We start from the raw sequence: 16,131 nt of genomic DNA on the forward strand, positions 1-16,131 counted from the left end.
AGCAGGATTAATCGATACAGAAAATTTAAATTATATTTTTATCATCTACTATACAAATAATATATTTTAGAAATAAGGCTGGAGAATTTCTAAATATGCAACAGACTGTTGCAGAAAACAAATCCCAAATATAAAAGTACTGTAATTGAAAAAATGGTATTCCAACAAACTAAACTAATTAATAAGTTGGCAACACAGCATTTGCTTGCAATAATTCTGTAAAAGTTAGTTACCTCTTTGTGTTATAGGCTGTGTCCTGTGGTGTTTCTTCAAGCAAGGTCACGTATCCCAGGGTACAAGTAAGGATAAACAGGACTGTTAACGTGTGAGCTTGCCTGTTGACCAGGAAAAAAAAAATCAACTTTTTCTGAAGCACTGTTTATAGTTGGCTCAGTATTTTCACCAGCAAAAATTAAAGCTTTATGTGTGCATGTATGTGTATCTGTTTGTAAATACACATACCCCTAATGTAAAATGCATTAATATACACACCCCTAATGTAAAATGCATTAATATACCATTTAAAAGGCAAAGTACCCCGCTAACACACCCCTAATGTAAAATGCATTAATATACCATTTAAAAGGCAAAGTACTACAAATTCACTAGCTACATGTACAAGTTCAGAGGAGTCACCCATTAGTATCTCCAAAACAGGGGGTTTTACACCTCTTTTGAAAGGCCCTGAAGAAAATGCTGGTTTCCATGGGGAGAACTGTCCAGAGCTTGCAAGTACTGAAAAAGCCCTGCTTATAGTTGTCGGCTATTTTAACTCACTTAATGAGACTAAATGGATCAAGCCTGAACAATAGCTACAATAGAAAAATCCATGATATGATCATCTCAGGCAAGGAAAAGAATAACATCACCTTAAACTAGACTCACAAGAGAGAAAACAGCAAATGCCTCAAAAGTATATTTTCACTCACTCTGTGTATTTGGAGTTGTACACTTTATACAAGCTGAAGCTTAAAAAAGTGTGCAAAAGCAGTCAATAAAACAGCAGCTGATCACTGAGGTAAAGAGAGAGAGAGAGAAAAAAACCTACAGTAAAATCCTTCTGAACCAAAACATTCAGAATCTGACAAGCTTATAAAAAAGCTAGGGATTGCCACTAGCTGTTTTCTAGGAACCAAGCAGAATCTGAATGCTCTCAAAGCCTTTAGAGGTGTAGTTTCTTCAAGAGCAATAGGACTACTTTCATATTCTCTAGATTTCACTTTATCTTTTTATTGTTTTTTACAGAACATCCAACCAACTGTGGTGGAATCTGTCTATATCAGAATAGGACTTTCTCTAATTTAAGAGGGATTATAGAAGATTCTGTCCTCTCCATCCACTAAGTAGTATTAAGTAATTGGTCAACAACTTTTCACCTAGTAAAACACCCACTTTGGAATCTAAAGGCTTTGATATTTTCACAACTGGAAAAAGCCACCATTTTCTTGATTCTTGAATGCTATGCAAACTAACAAAAGCATTCAGTCTACAAATACCAACTTAGAACTGAGCCTGAATTACAAAAACACCCCTCAAAGCTATAACATCCAACCTAATTTTTGAACTTCCTTGCTTTTTCCACATCCCCTGCCTTTTACAAAGAAAAGTTCTGGAAAACACAAATGCTTACGCCTTCTTTTCTGTCATTTTAGCTGATCCCAATACATTTATTGTCCAACCATGGAAGTTGAATTTCATAAGGATAACTGAGAAAACCTCATAATTTCAGTTGATGGGCAACTGTTATTCTTTCATTCTCTCAGTGCCAAAGTTGAAAGAATGACAGCAGATCCATGTGGCAGCCAAGAGTCTCTGATAAAGCTGTGGTGGCAGCTTTAATGCACAACCTGTACCAGAAGGTTGAACTATTTCCTTGTCTCATACAATCTCTTCAAAACTGCTTTTTCTCTCTTCCAAATGGGTTTGAAGACCAGAAGATAATCCCATGGGAAAAACAAAATGGGATGAGAAAGTTGAAGGGGTAGATGAACATTCTTCCTTTATTTCATATTTCAGTCGCAACATTCCTCTTCAGTCTGATCCAGGCTCAGTCACATAACCATGCCAGCTACTTCTACCCTCAACTGAATCATATTAAAATGTTTCATGTTGTCATACAGGTAGTAGACTCAATATTTACATATATGCAAGAAGATAAATGTGTAAGTCTGGTTTTTAAAATGTAAATTTTCAGAATCAGTGAGAAAATACTTCACTTTCCTAGACCAGTGTTTCCTAAATTTTCTCTCTCCGAGGACCGCTTCCCACTTTTAAAAATTATGGAAGACCCCAAAAGAGATTTTGTGTGGGCTATATGTATCAATATTGACCATACTAAACATTAAAATTGTTGCATTTGTAGAATATTTATTTAAAATATTTATATCACAGCGGTGTAATATGGGCAAATGTGAAACACCCATAACTGCATTCCATAACTGCATCCTCCCCCTCATTCTCCCCAGCTCCTCTCATTTTCAGACTAAAGGGGCCCATCCTATCCAACAACAAACCACAGGGGATGAATTAGACTCCACCCAGGCTACCAGAGTTTCTGAAACCATTAGCACTTAATCAAAGCAGTGCCTCCCATCCCTCACCCACACCATCAAACCTACTGAATCCTCCCTCTGGCCTCCCTATTCTCATAGGGAGAGAGGGAGTTCTCTCTAGTTCTCCCTAGAGAACTTCACATCCAGTAGGCCTGGTAGACTGGGCCTCATTCCCGCCACTGTCTCTCACCCAGGGGCAGAAGGCATGACCAGCTCCCTCCAGGCCCCACTCCAACAAAACAATACAAAACACACAATATCCTTGCTGGTCCAGGTCTTCCCTTCAGGCTGTCCACCACAATAGTCCATCCAAGTCCTGAGTCCCACAAAGAGGGACAAAACTACCAAGATGGCTGTTGGGTCATGTGGCTGGCCAGTTGGCAGCTACAGGATGCAGGTCAGTTCTCCCACAGCACAACTGCCCACTCTTTCTCCCACTGCCACCATCAACCTGGGCATCCAAGTCCTCCAATCAGCCAAGACTCCTACTCCCAGGGCTGTAGCCCAGCCACCTCACTGCAGACCACATTTTAAGAAACACTGGTCTGTGAGTTACAATTCTTCAACAAAAGAATGCCAAAGACTCCAATATGAAATTGTTGACTAATCAGTAAATTATTTTATGTATTTAATGTTTAACTAAAATCATGTTTTCTTCTCCTACAGGAGGCATTACTTTACCTCTGGAAAGTTATGTTTCTGCCGTTAACTATCACTGTGAACAGTTATTGTGCTTATCTCTGTATCTATTTGAATACTATAGATGAAAGGCCTGATCACAAGAATCCCTTACTATATATTTTCTATGAGTGAAGATGGAAAGTAGATTGCGCCAACTGCATTATTATTGCCACCTGGGTCTACAAGCTAAGCAGAAAAAGAAAAATCCTTATGCATTCAAGTAAAAGCATAGATTTTCATTCCTGATATTTCATGACTGTATGTACTTTCAGGGAGGGGCCAGTAGGAACAGTTTTGCTCCTTCTTCCAATATAAATACAATATAAATGGAGCATTAGTTAGAAAACAACCCTTATACTTCTATTCCATGAACACTTAAATTACTTTTTTTCTTGAAATAGAAGACATTATATTTATTAGATTGTATTTCATGGACTGGAGACTACTTCACAAAATGTCTGTTAGCCTTTAAAGTGCTATAGAGTTTCTTCTTTTTGTTTCAATAAACAAAAAAATTAAATACAGTACATACATATTTCTGAAATTCATGCTTTACATTTGTACTTATATAATCAGTATTATAAACTAGCTTGGTGGCTAACTTCTTACAGGACTGCCTTCCCCAACCTGAATAAGCCCATCTATTATGTTCTTCCCAGAAGAAGCTTTTGGTCATACCTCACTTTTGTGAAGTATTGTAAAGGGAATGGAAGCCAGGAGGCACTGCTCTCAGTTGCTACTCAGGCCTTGTGGGATACAGTCTCCTTAGAATTAAAGCTTGCTCCATCGCTTCTAATGTTCTGGAAGCTACTGAAGATGTTTTTTCTGAAAAGCATTTGGTTGAATAGTTTCTTATCACCACCTTTAATTTAATTTACTTATATTAATTTAATTCTTAGTATTACTTAATTTGGTTTTCTTATCACTTGTTTTATTTATTTATTTTTTCCATTATATTATTATTATTATTTAACTTGTATTGTTGTAACTTAGTTTTTGATTGTTTTAATTGATTCCTTCTGTCAACTGTTTTGTAAACTGCCATGAATCTGTATTGATTTGTCAATACATAAGTAGAATTGCATCAGCCAAAAAAAAAAACAAAACCCAAAATTTGAGAGCTTTTGATAGTTTATGACAACATTTATATAAAGATACTTTAATTACTAACATTATTCCACTAATGAATTCCAGTTTACTAGCATGAAGTAAATTAGATCTTTACTACTGTAGTTGCTTTTTCCATCATCATTGTAACTCTAACTACTAAAAATGTAAGAGTATCAAATTTCATTTTTAAATGCTCAGCCAAGTATAAGAATAACTAAGAATAAATAGGGACATCAAAAATAGGAGACTCAAATGGACACTTCTTTGAAATAATACTTAACCTACAGGAAGAAAAATCTTATTGCATCACAATATATACTCATTTCCAAGTATAATTATATTATGAACTGTTATGGGAAAAAAATAACGCTCAGCAGAAGTAATTTTACAGGAACCTGACAATTTTACCTACATTCTCCATTTAAAAGATGGCATAACCCAAAATGTCAGTAAGATCCAGTTACTAGGTCACTATTTTTGCTACCACATAGTATGTTCCTAATGTACTCTCTATAATGCTTCCCTAACCTATAATGAAAGATGGTGTTCCCTAAATCGCAGAGCACTAAATACTAGGGCAATGAATTCTTAGTTACTACGTTGGAATGCAACAACCTCTAGGATTGTTCTAAATTTGTTGCTGACTATCGGTGTATCCCTCTTACTGCCAAGATCACAAAGTTCATATCATACAAAGCCAGTTCAGATTCTTCTATTTGCCAAGTTTTTTGTAGAGCCGGACAACTGTGCCCCCTGCAATATGAAGCAAACCATTTTTTTTTTTAGTCTACAGCTATTTTATTCTCTTCTCTGTAAATGGTGCAGGTAAGAAAAAAGGAGAGTTGCATGGGAAGTACTGCAAGATAACTGGAAACACACAACTTTCTGCCCTTCTATTTGCAGGAAGCATATTCTGGATCCAATCCATCTAGCTGATGCCAAGACTTGTGATTAACATACATTATCATTTATTATAAAATTCATGGGTGCTTTTTGTATAAAGACTTACAAGTGCAATTGTAAACATATTTTCTAACCAGTGGAGGTGTCACTAATGTCATTTTTCTTATGTGCAACAAGGATTTTAAAACATCAGCTAAAATCAAAGGTGTAAGGGAAAAAATAGCAGAAATTTACTATGGCTCACTCAGAAGTTATTCTCTCAGGTAGTGTTCTTATGTACTTTCTTCAGGGATTACTTGTAAAGTAATCAAGTTGCTTTGTCAATCTCTTCTTTTGGTACACTTCCATTCTTTGCATGCTCTCAGCAATAAACTTTCTACATAATTCAGTTTCTAAGGCTGCTAATCTAGAAAATAATTTTACAATCTTCTCCCATTGCTTCTTAAAAACAGATGATCATGTAGAAAACCTGTACAAACTGGGTAAGAGCCAGAATAGTATGAATCTGGAGAACCATCAGAAACTATTTAGAAAAGACAAAGAACATAAAAATGGATTTCCTTTTCCCTAACAGTCCAGGAAAACATCCCATCACTACTACTGAAAAAAGAAGGGCATAAATTCAAGCACAATGTTAAACATAGTTAAGGGAGGCAGTCTCAATTCCCCTTTATTGATGCAGATTAAATTGGCTCATTTCACCAGAATGTTATTATATGGCCCAACATCCCTTATTCAGTTTATGACTTCTAGTGAGTCTTAACAGATTCAGGAGCAATACAGCAGAGAAAAAGAGGAGGGAAAATCCTTGCATTGTGGGAATAGTCTTTAAAGCAATCTTAATCGGGTTTACTGATTGAACTGGTGACTCGCTCTTCAACAGAATTAAGTTCAGTAACAGCATTAGTAACTGTAAACTTGTTTACATCTTCGATAGCAAGTGATGAAAAATGACATCCGAGACAGCAATAGCTATGGAGCCAAGTCAGCAGAGAGCAGGGGAGGGGCGATTTAAAAAAAGGTTTGTCCTGAACCTAAGAACGTGATGCTCCATCTCTTTCAGAGAACATACACATCTCACTGGAATCAAGTACTAGCTCTAAATCCTTATTGAACCCTCGCCTCTGTTGCTGACATTCTGACTAATCGCCCATCAATCCTTCCCTCCAGATCCAGCTATTCTGCCACCCTCTGTGCCCTTATCTTTATGTACAGGGTCTAGATGCGTGTGCTCGTTCTGCCAGCAGGGCAACCCGGCGGAGAACAGGAGCACACGGAACACGGCCGCCCCTCTCACCAGAAGAAGGTGTTGGTCCCATCGTCGTACACCTCGGACTCGGTGCTGCGCCGGTCGCCATGAGTGACGACAGCGGCGTCTGGCGCTGCTGCAGCTGCCACTGGCGGCGGGTCCCCGCGCGGCCCCTCCACAACGGGCCGATAAGCGCCGTTGGGGGGAGGCAGCGGAGACGGAGGCGGCGGTTGCCCTTCTTCGAGCGCGGCTTTGCCGGAGGCGCCTCCGTGACCCTTCCGCTCGCCGCGCCTCATAATGAGACTGATGGCGACTCGCTGGGCTCAAGCGATGCTCGGCTCGCGCCCCGCTGACCCCTCCGCGCGCCCCATCCGAGCGCCGAAGAACCAAATCACAACAGCTCTGTGAAGGCGCCTGCTCAGCACTCGCTCGTGACCCCGCGTTGGATGAGGTTGAGGGGCGGGGCCGCTCTCGGAGGCGTCGTGAGCGGCTTCTGCTACGGGACGCATGCGCGCACCGAACCTCTCCCCCCCCCCCCGCTCGTGCAGGCATCGTCCAGCAACGCTTTGGAGCGCGAGCGATCGCAGGGCACCTTCTGTTGTAGACAATGGAAGCGAACTTCAGTGACAGCAAGCCAATGCAGGATGGTTTACATGGAGAGAAGGACGTCAAGATGGAGCCTTTCCTAACGATTGGCTGGCTCGCAAAACATTTTTAGATAGTTTAGGGCTCTGTTGGTGAACTCGGTAGAGTTAGTTTATGGTCCCGTGTGTTAAGTAAACCCAGGTATAAAAGTGCAGTAAATACATTAATAGAAGGCTATTGTGTCTAAACACAGACAATATACTCAAAATTTCAGGCTTAAACAAGGACGGGAAGAGGAGGGAGAGTATACCCTCCAGTCGCTGTAAGAAGAGTTCCTTCAGTAGCGCGGGAGTCAGCTTTATAACAAGGCCTTACTGGCCCCCTGCCTAATTTTAAAAGCTCTCTGCAAATGACCACTTCTGGTTTTTGGAAAGAGCCATTTATTTTTCCCCCCACACAGCAACCTCTGAGCTGAGGGAAGAGAGAGAGGTCTCTGTCATTGGACTAGTAGTTGAGTAAAGATAAAAACAACCAAAAAATCCTGCAAAACTACTTTAGAATTAAGTGATAAAATAGTAGAATTCCAGTAAAGAAGCCGAGGTCACTGTGCCTTTCACTGACCTGTAACAGGGAGAAATGCAGCGGGTGATGATCTTTTTAGCCTGTTTCTGTACCAGAGTAGGGGTGTATGTTTCAATTTCTGTCCACCTGCAATATATCCACCACAGAGTACAGTGAAATCTTGAAGACCAACATATTTAATGTGGCATAAGCTCACCCAAACACAGAGTCCTATTTTTACTGGAGAGGCTATACATGACACACCCTGCTGTATAATTATGGCAACCTTCACATTCGCCGCTGATTTTCCAGCAAGATTAGGTTGCTCTCCCACAGATACCTGTTGCCATTTTTAGGATGTAACTGTAGGAATATTTAGTCAAAAATCCATTTGAGCTCATCAGAACTTACTTCTGAGGAATATTCATATGATTGCATTAGATCACATTGCAGGTAAATTCATTTGAGGGCTGCTGTCACCTAGTACTGGGCAAGCACCTGTGGCAATTAGAGTAATTATTAATTTTAATATATAATTGTTTATAATATTTATTTTGTGAACTTGTTATCTTTTCTGGTTTTAACAGTATTTTGAGTTGTGGGTTTTCTTGTAAACTGCTGTGGGTTGCCAGATTTGGTGAGAAACAAATGTGATAAATAAATCCTGCTTTAACACTGTTGGAGTTTTAAGAAAGTATTTTTAGGATGGTACCATCTATGTCATGTCCAGGATTTCTGCATTTTGGCCAATGTAAATGTGCATTGCTGGCTTATAGTTGTAGACATAGTAGAATCATGCAGTTGGAAGATATTATTGCTCCAATTAGGTTGTTGATTATTTAAATCCCTGTATTATATTTTCCTTAATTACAGTGCCAATGGATGTTTTATGTTCATACGCAGCTATGAGTTGCATCACTGTGGTAGTTTAGAAATCAAATAAATTTAAAAAATTTAGTCCCTCAAGTCCAATCCCCTGTTCAGCTGATGGTCATCTTCAGGTTCATCCTGATTCCTGGTGACATCATGGACAGATCCATGCATTGATAGTTGCCACTGGCTTATTCCAAAACTTGACTTCTCAATCTGGTGGTCTACAGTGCTGGAATTCTCTTGTTGTTTCCCACCAAAATACTAATCAGTTCAGTTCCTGCTTTGCTTCCAAGCCCAGACAAGGTTGGCCAGGAATTCACACTAAAACATCCACAACCGAAGTTTGCTTGTACAGTTCCAATGAAGGGAAGGTCACCACCTCTCTGGGTAACTTATTCCATTGTGGAGCTGCTCGTACTCTGCAGAATTGTTTTCCTGCCATTCCAACAAAAAGTGCCTTACTATAACTTAAATCCATTATTCCTTGTACTGCCTAATGGGATGACAAAAAACTTGTGTCCTGCGATGTAACATGCTTTCACTATTTGATGAATGCTATTGCATCCCTACCTTATTCTTTTCATTTCATCTCTAAATGGTCTCAGTTCCTCTGATCTCTTCACAGGACTTCATTTCTAGTCCCTTGATCATCCTTGCTGTCTGTGCTCTGAACCTGTTCCAGTTTCTCTGAATCCTTCTTAGTGTACGCTCAGAACTGAACATAAGCATTTAAGACTAATACAGGACCAAGTGGGACAATTAGTTTTTGTGGTTTAGAAGCCATATTCCTGGTGATGATGTCTTACATTTCATTTGCCTTTTTTGCAGATACAGTATATGATATTGCTGATGCATATTTGGTCAGAAATCAATTAGTATGTGAAGTTCTTTTTCATAAGTACTATTGTCAAGCCCTCCACCATCACCATCACTACCCAGTCCTGCCATGGTACCTCATCAGAGCAGTGGGGTATTTCTGGGCACAATGAGCAAAGAATTCTAGGAGTGTACACCAAACAGCATGTATTCCTAGCAGGTCCACCCAAGGCAGGAAAGTTATCCCAGCTAAAGCAAACAGGCACCTATATCCTTGTCAGTAAAGAAGTGAGACAAAGCTGTGCACTCACTTCTTATTCAGTTTATATGCTGAATGTATTTTGAGGAAGCTTGACTTGAAAGAAGATGAGAAGTGTGGTTTTAAACTTGGAGGAAGAAACATCAGCAACCTGTGCTTTGCTGATGAAACTACTGATAGCTGAAGTTACAAATTATCTGGAAGCTCTAATAATTAAATTTAAGGAGCACAGAAAAAAAAAAGGGACAAAGTCAACAGGTACAATCACCAGCCTTAGAAATGACAATTAAGATACTGAAGTAGTGGATATCTTCTGCCTCCTGGGATTAACTATCAACAGTAAAGGTACCAGCAGTCAAGAAATATACCAGAGACCAGCAGTTGGTAGGAGAACAATGAAGGTTGTTGAAAAGATGCTTAGATACTCATGATGTGTCTATGCCTACAAAGATCAGAATCATTTGGCAACAGTTTTCCCTGTAACATGTTGTAGAAGTGAAAGACTTTGAAGAAGCAAGAGAGAAAGAAGATTGATGCTTTTGAGCTTGGTGTTGCAGAAGACTTGAAAAAAAATCACAGATAGCCAAGAAAACAAAGGAATAATAGAAGAAATCAATTCAGAATTCTCACAAGGCACAAATGACTAGGCTCAAATTATCAAATTTTGGACACATGCAAATATTTTATTACTGTGGGTTATGGGTACATTGTTGGAAGAAGGGCCAGGTTGGGAACAGATTATCCTAGAGAAGGTCTAACTATGTGGTTGCTAACAGTCAACATTGACATGAAGCCATGTAATCAATCAATGACTGCCAAGCCAGGTACCCCCTCACATCCTATATTTATGCATATGATTTTTAATTTCTAAGTAGAGAATTTTGCATTTATGTCATTTAAGACCCATTTCTCTAATCTATAAATATGGTTTTAAATTTTATTTACATAAATAAAATATGAGGTATCCTACTGAATTTGTGATTGACAAATTGATTCCATTTACCCATCTGAGTCACTTTCAAGTGGATAAAAACATCAATGTTATGGATAGTGTTGTTTTGTGGTCTAATTATGTTATTCACATAACCACTGTTTTCTTCACATATTGTGCTAAGCCATAATTTTATTAATCATGTTTTGTTAAACAAGTCACAAGGGTTAGGCTCATAAATAATGCTAAGCCCCAAACAAGGTATATTCTGGTTTAGTACAATGTGTAAAGTCTACACATATACGTATACTTAATTCTGAAGTTTGCTTCTTCTGGGTGTTCCATTGTTGTTTGAGGGTGAGCTTTGTTTATTCATCAACATAGATTGGTCCTCATTTCCCAGGATCATTCTAGGATGATTCATAGATTCTTAAAGTTCTGAAGTTACGTTATGTGATAAAGTAGAGTTCATTGACAGTTATTTTTAGAGCTAGTATTTCAAGTGCTATATTTTTGTTGGAAGGTTTAGATTGAGTTAATCAGTACAACTAAATTCATCTTTTTTTTCCCTGGCTTTGTCCTGTACCTGATGATTCCAGGTACTCATCTAATCTTGGCAATATATTCCTTGTTTTTTAGCAGTTTGGAGATGAATACTTGAAGTGTCTGGGAAAAATTTGAACCTATCCATACAAATAGCAGGAGCATGTCATTAGACTTAATCAAGAATTATAGTGTGGTTATTGTAAGAGAAGCTTTACTAAAGCATTTTTCCCCCCCAGGATGTCTGTGGTGGCTTCCTCAACATGGTTAACACAGACAACTATATAAGCTGGAAGAAAGATACTTCTACTCTCCAGTTCATAGGATAGTTACCTTAGAAAAAACAGGCTGGAAAATTTTCTAAGAATTAGCTCTCTACAGTATCCTATAAATATTTAAGGTTACATGCTCCACTTCATTTCACATTCTTATAATCTTAAGTACCTAAATGCAAAGCCTGTTTCCCAGACCTGAAAGGCTTGCTTAATGTACCAAGGCAATCATCACACTACTATCATTCTTGTGTCCCAAAAGTCTGCCTTGGGAATATATTTGAAATACTGCGGATGCAGTAAGAATGCATTGGGTTTTTTTTTTCCCACATACATTTGCGCATCCATTCAAAAATTATAGAGATTCAGCTATGGGTCACAGTTAAAAAGCTTAGTACTGTATAAAAAGGTTAATAAAAACATTGGTCCTCACCTGGAAGTCTCGTTCTCTTTGCACCCATCTCTCATTTAGCAGTCTTATCTAAATTATATTGAAATGAGAGTCTCTCCACAATCTTTGTTTGCTTTTGGAACTGGTTTTTAAAAGCTTTAGCATCCAGATATGAATTCCCAATTATGCAGAGTCAACTACAAGACTGAATTAATCATTATACTAAGTACTTTGAAAAGTTGATCCATTGCCAAATGGAGGTTCATAGATGCTCTGGGAGTTCTTCCAATATGGATATATATACTCATCTTGATACTTGTATTGCAGGGTTTTCAGATTCCTTGTAATTCAGAAAATGACAACTATTATTTTATCATAACGAGAAATGGAATATTGGGATCATGGCTGGCTCAAGCTATAGAATGCTTTGAATTACAGGACAATGGGTATCTGGAGGCAAATGTCTATTTCTAAATGTGAATATTGACATTTTAGGAAGCAGAATTGGGGCACTAGAATGTGCTTCTGTTTTTCATCTGATTATAGACTTCACCATCTTAAACCAACAAGCCTTGTTTTTTTCTAGTTAAAGGCCAAGATATTGGTAAATTCATCTTCAACTGTAATATTCTGTTCAAAAGTCCATGATGACTATATTCTTCTGTTGTTTAACTCGTGCCACAGCTGAGCCAATTGTTGCTATGCTAGGCAGTGGTCCTACATTAGATTCTCTGGTGTTAAAAAAAAAAAAAAAGGTATGCAAGTGACTTGTTGTAATAATATGACTGATTAAGTACTTGCAGCAAGCAATATCTGATAGCTTCAAAGCTAGCCAGTAAGGCATTTAAACAGACCAATATGAACACACAAAAAGGGATATACAGCCAAAAAACAATATAAGACAGTTGCCAAAAACTGTAAGGATTGTGTCAGGCAGGCTAAAGTATAGATGTACATCCTAGGACACTGAAGAAACTAGCAGAGGTAATTGCAGAACTGCTAACTTTAATTTTGAGAACTCCTGGAGATCTGGTAAAGTTCCAGAAATTTGGAGGAGTGCAAATGTCCTATCCCCAAAGAAGGGAAAAAGGAGGTCCTGAAAAATTACAGACCTACGAGTTTGACATTCAGTCTGGCAAGGTTCTCAAGCAGATTTTTAAATAGCATATTTGTGAACTGTTGTAGGAATACAACAGTTAACAAGAGCCAGCATGGGTTTGTCACATATAGGTCATGCCAATTAACCTTTTCTTTTTTGACTGAGTTACTTGTTTAGTAAATCCAGGGAATGCTGTTGTGAACATAGCGTACTTTGGCTTCAGCAAAACATTTGACAAAGTTTTGTATGATACTTTCATTAATAAAATAGTAAATGATGGTCTAGATGATTCAACTGTTACGATTCACAATTGGCTTAATGACCACACTCAAGGCATATCATAAATGGGTTCCCATCAGACTGGAGAGTACACTCAAGGGACTCTTTCCTGAGCCTTGTGCTGTTCTACATGTTTATTAATAACCTGGATGAAAAGGTTGAGGGGACAATTATCAAATTTGCAGATGGCACAAACAAGGAAAAGTGACTAACAGTTTAGAAGAGAAAGAGTAGATTAAAGAAGATCTAGACAGGCTTGAATGGTGGGTCAAAATGAACAAGAAGAAACTTAACAGGGAGAAATGTAAAGTTGCAAATCTGGGCAGAAGAAAATGAATTGTATTGGTATAGTATGGGAGAGATCTGATTTGACAGTAGTATATGTAAAAAGGATCTGAGTGTTCTAGTAGATCCCCAGTTGAACTTGAGCCAACAGTGTGATGCAGCTGCTAAAAAAAACCCCAAATGCTATTTTAGAATGTATTAACAGGAACACAGAATACAGATCAGGTAGCTGGCACACTCACTATTACCAAGGGAGGGGGAGTCAAGATGGCAAGGAGTGCACACATGTTGTCTATGTGCTCTTAACATTCTTTTTTTAAACCTTATTTTACCTTGCCATTTATTTATTTAACTAAAGACAGTAGGACAGGCTGCACCAGTTCATTTTAATAGTGAACCCTTTTAAACACTTTGTGGAACAAGAAGGAGTATGGGGAAAAGAAAGAAGCAACACAGAATGAATTCAGGAACAACCGTCACTTCAAAGCCTCCAAAGCAACCAAAAATTGCCGACTATTTAGCTATGAAGAATGACTTACCAGTAAGTAAATCTAATGATAATACGTATATGAATTGACAAGATGCCTTGGAGTGGGATTTGCAAACAGATCGAACAACAATTGTTCGATCTCTCTACCTCTCTTCAAGAAGATCGCCAAACTGCTTTTACAACACACTCCTCTCCTGAGGCTAGTGCCGTCCCTCCGACAACTTTCGCTCCCGTTAGGGAGTGACAGGTCAAGAATCTCACAAATGAGATTGCCACAGACTTTATATCAAGACCATGCCTTTTAACAGCACAGACTGTACTCTCTATTTTTGACTATGTAACAACAATAAACAATATGGATTCCTTTAAAAAGTCTTTTGAGGCTTTTACTCAGAAACATTTAGACAAACAGACTGCACTTATGGAGGAACAAATTAACACTAGAAGAGAGCAGCCTGCATTTAACAGCAAAAAATACTCGAACTCCAACTGTAACACCAATAGGAGAGAGGACCGTCCATTAGTGTGTGATGAGAAGAGGGGGACGGGAATTGGGAATACTCCAATCCTTCAAACAAAGCAGGTCACCCTACATACTTGTCTTAATAGAGCTAACGGGTCATTGGGATACAAAAAGAGCTATAGTTCTGTCCTTCAGTCAGCTCCTCCACTGTCAACTCCATCTGATAGATTTACAGGCAGTGGAATAGCTACCCACTAAAAGGGAAAGTAAAAGAGTTTATTTAAAATTTAAATGCTCTACAATCCCTAGAATGCTTCTTAAAATGAAACCTTTTCTTGGTTCATTTCAAATATTCCCATGACATGTGTTTCAGGATAATAAAATATGCTTACTTTTTCCATCCAATTATGCAAGCTGAAGATCTCCTTCTAGGCTCTAGGAATGATAAGTTGGGAGTTTGATCTTGACAAAAAGCCACTCAGATAAACACGTAAAGTCATGTGGTGACAGAAAGGTTTCTGATGAAGCTCTAAAAGCACAGCTGATTCACTGTTTTGGAGCACTACCAAATAGTGAGCAAAATGAAACATTGAGAAAACTAAGGAATTTACAACAGACACTATTAACAACATACAGCAGCAGATCTTCTGACTGAATTAGTGGCAGTATCTCCCAAAAAGTGTTGCAATAACAATCTACAGACACCTCTGATACATTTTGATCTGAGGATTTTCAACAGAAGAGCAACCAGAAGGAAGACAATCTTGGAATTCTAACAGATGAAGGAGTGAACCTGCAGCACCCAATCAACAACTGTATCACGTCTGATGGTAAGTCCTGGTCCATGGCACACCAGTGCTTTGCTTCTCTCTCAGGCCACAGTTCTACCAAATGGACTGCAGGTTATAGCAGGGTTCCTCAACCTTGGCAACTTTAAGACGGGCGGACTTCAACTCCCAGAATTCCCCAGCCAGGCTGGCTGGGGAATTCTGGGAGTTGAAGTCCGCCCGTCTTAAAGTTGCCAAGGTTGAGGAACCTTGGGCTATAGGGACCCCTCAGAACAAAATTCTCAATTCTTTGGATGAACTCACTGCCATGAACAATTTAGCAACACCTCTATCCCAGCAAACTAAATCAAATATTAGAGACCATCAGACTCCCAGGTACATTGGACCTAAGACGGATAACCTAACAAGTGCATTAGAGTGCTAGGTGAAGACTCACAGGGACACCAGACAAAATGTTATAACAAAAGAGAGTCAACATGGTGAAGAATCACATAGTCCTGGTAAGCTGCTTCGCTGTGTAGAGTCTTCAAGGAAAATTCAAGCTGCTAATCAGTGTGTGTATACCTCAGGTTCCCTTGATCTCATATCTTCAGATGAATGACTGAACAGGGTACATTACAACCCACCCCTAATTAGTTTCTCTTCTTGCTCTCCTATAGGTATGATTAATGATACTATTCAAATTAACTTGGAATCTAGCAGGATGGAAGAACAAACTATGTGATTTACAAGAATTTCTGTCCAATTTTGGTCTGATTGCAGTACAAGAGACCTGTTAACTGCTGGAGATGAACAGATGTTGATACCTGGCTTCAAGTCCTGGGTCACCCCAGCATGTAAAATAAGAGAGAAAGGCCGGGTGATAGCAGGTTTGCCCATATTGATCAAGGAAGAACTAGGACGAAAAGGCACAGATCAAAGGTGCCTCTTTACCTTTTTGCTTAGCTGTTAAATTCCAATATAAGGCCTTGGACACCATTATGTTTGAATAGAAAAGGTCT

The 16,131-nt window shown here is 38.7% G+C and overlaps 1 protein-coding gene across 1 annotated transcript in view; it reads right to left on the bottom strand.

The window, feature by feature from the left end:
- Positions 1-6,931, bottom strand: part of PTDSS2 (phosphatidylserine synthase 2) — a 39,708-nt gene extending 32,777 nt beyond the window's left edge. Inside the window, exons 1-2 of the mRNA XM_088146134.1 lie at positions 6,544-6,931; positions 234-335 (exon numbers count right to left, since the gene is read on the bottom strand). Coding sequence (XP_088002260.1) covers positions 234-335; positions 6,544-6,791 — 350 coding nt within the window. The 5' untranslated portion in view covers positions 6,792-6,931. The remainder of the gene's footprint in view (positions 1-233; positions 336-6,543) is intronic.
- Between the last annotated feature and the right edge of the window lie 9,200 nt (positions 6,932-16,131).

The sequence above is a fragment of the Python bivittatus genome, unplaced genomic scaffold, assembly GCF_059951505.1.
Source record: "Python bivittatus isolate LINGU-HERP-01145 unplaced genomic scaffold, Pbiv_v1 ctg000480_np1212, whole genome shotgun sequence".
Taxonomy (NCBI): Eukaryota; Metazoa; Chordata; class Lepidosauria; order Squamata; family Pythonidae; genus Python; species Python bivittatus.